Source organism: Vollenhovia emeryi, unplaced genomic scaffold, assembly GCF_000949405.1.
Source record: "Vollenhovia emeryi isolate VEMERY1.0 unplaced genomic scaffold, V.emery_V1.0 DF949261.1, whole genome shotgun sequence".
NCBI classification, from domain to species: domain Eukaryota; kingdom Metazoa; phylum Arthropoda; class Insecta; order Hymenoptera; family Formicidae; genus Vollenhovia; species Vollenhovia emeryi.
In genome coordinates, this window is record NW_011957105.1 from 1 (window position 1) to 1,365 (window position 1,365).

The window sequence follows — 1,365 nt, forward strand, 5'->3', positions numbered from 1 at the left end:
CCATTTTCTTACTGCATCTTCGTAGTATTTACTTAATGGTTTAAAAAATGATACGTCCAAGGGCTGAAGACGATGGGAGCAATGTGGTGGAAAACATAATAATATGACATCTTTTTCTCTAGCTAGATCAATTACATCAAGATTTGTAGTATGGCTTCTGTGTCCGTCAAGGAGCAGCAATACAGGAGACGTTGACGAAGGTTTTGAGAAATCTATAAATTTCTTAAACCAAGATAAGAAAAGATCTTTATTTATCCATCCGGAAGAATGGACTTCAGCCCATGATCCTGGGGGTAAACCCGTTTGGAACTCCTGCTGCATTCTTTTTCTTGGAAATATTAGCATTGGTGGCATATAATTACCTGCGGCAGATATGCAAACTACCGCTGTGACTGTTTCCCCTCGGTCTGCAGAAGTTACTGCTCCTACCTTATGTAAAATAATAAGTTTAAAAATGAGAATTAAAATAGTTTAAATACCTTTAATACCTACTAGTTCGTCTAATGTCCACTGCAAATTAGAGTTCTAAAAAAATCGAAAAAAATACTGCTTGAAAGTGTTACTTAACTTTATCATGCTTCCTATTTACCTGTCGACGACCTTTACAGGCCACAATTCGGGATTGTTGCTTTGGATTGACCGTAACACCCGTCTCATCAACATTAAATATTCTATCTGCTGTTATATTTCTTGTTTGAACGATACTGGTTAATAGATCAAAATATTTTTTAACTGAAACTTTATTGAAGCCCATGGCTCTAGCAGCAGATGTGGCTTCAGGTTTTCTCAAGGAAATGTTTGAATGACGTTGCATAAAACCGTGTAACCAATCTACACCAGCTAATTGAGTTTCCTTATTGAAAGAATTATGTAAGTTATTTTTTTCCGCTAGTTGAAAAGCCAGGGATCTCACTTCCATAGAAGTTAGGCCAAAAAGTCTCTGCTCCATGCTAATTATATAATTACAAAGCTCCTTTTCCTGTTCTTTTGTGAATACTGTTTTGAAAGCACCTGCTTTTGTAACTTTAACCATTTTGTCAGAACTGTTTTTCATTTTCTGAACATATCGTTCCAAAGTCGTTTTGGGAACTCTAAATATACTAGAAGCCTTGCGATAACCCATATTTCCTTCAATAACTGCAGATACAGCATCATTCATTAAATTGTTATCCCATTTCTGCCTCTCGGTTTTTCGTACATATTTTCGAACCATCTACAGAAATAACAATAGATATTATAATTAACTAATAAAATTAATATAATACAGCAGAAATCATTATGTACATACCTTTCAATGTTGCTGTTAATTTTCAGTTTCTTTCAGTTCAATTTCTCTTGTTGAAACACGCTCCCTTAACCTAACAC

The 1,365-nt window shown here is 35.0% G+C and overlaps 1 protein-coding gene across 1 annotated transcript; it reads right to left on the reverse strand.

Annotated features, from left to right (window-relative positions):
• Positions 1-12: 12 nt before the first annotated feature.
• LOC105555926 (jerky protein homolog) lies at positions 13-1,213 on the reverse strand (the record flags this gene model as incomplete). The annotated part of the gene is made up of 2 exons (XM_012002979.1): positions 13-429; positions 590-1,213. Coding segments are annotated over 2 exons (1,041 nt in total), but the record flags the coding sequence as incomplete, so codon positions are not given.
• Positions 1,214-1,365: the final 152 nt, after the last annotated feature.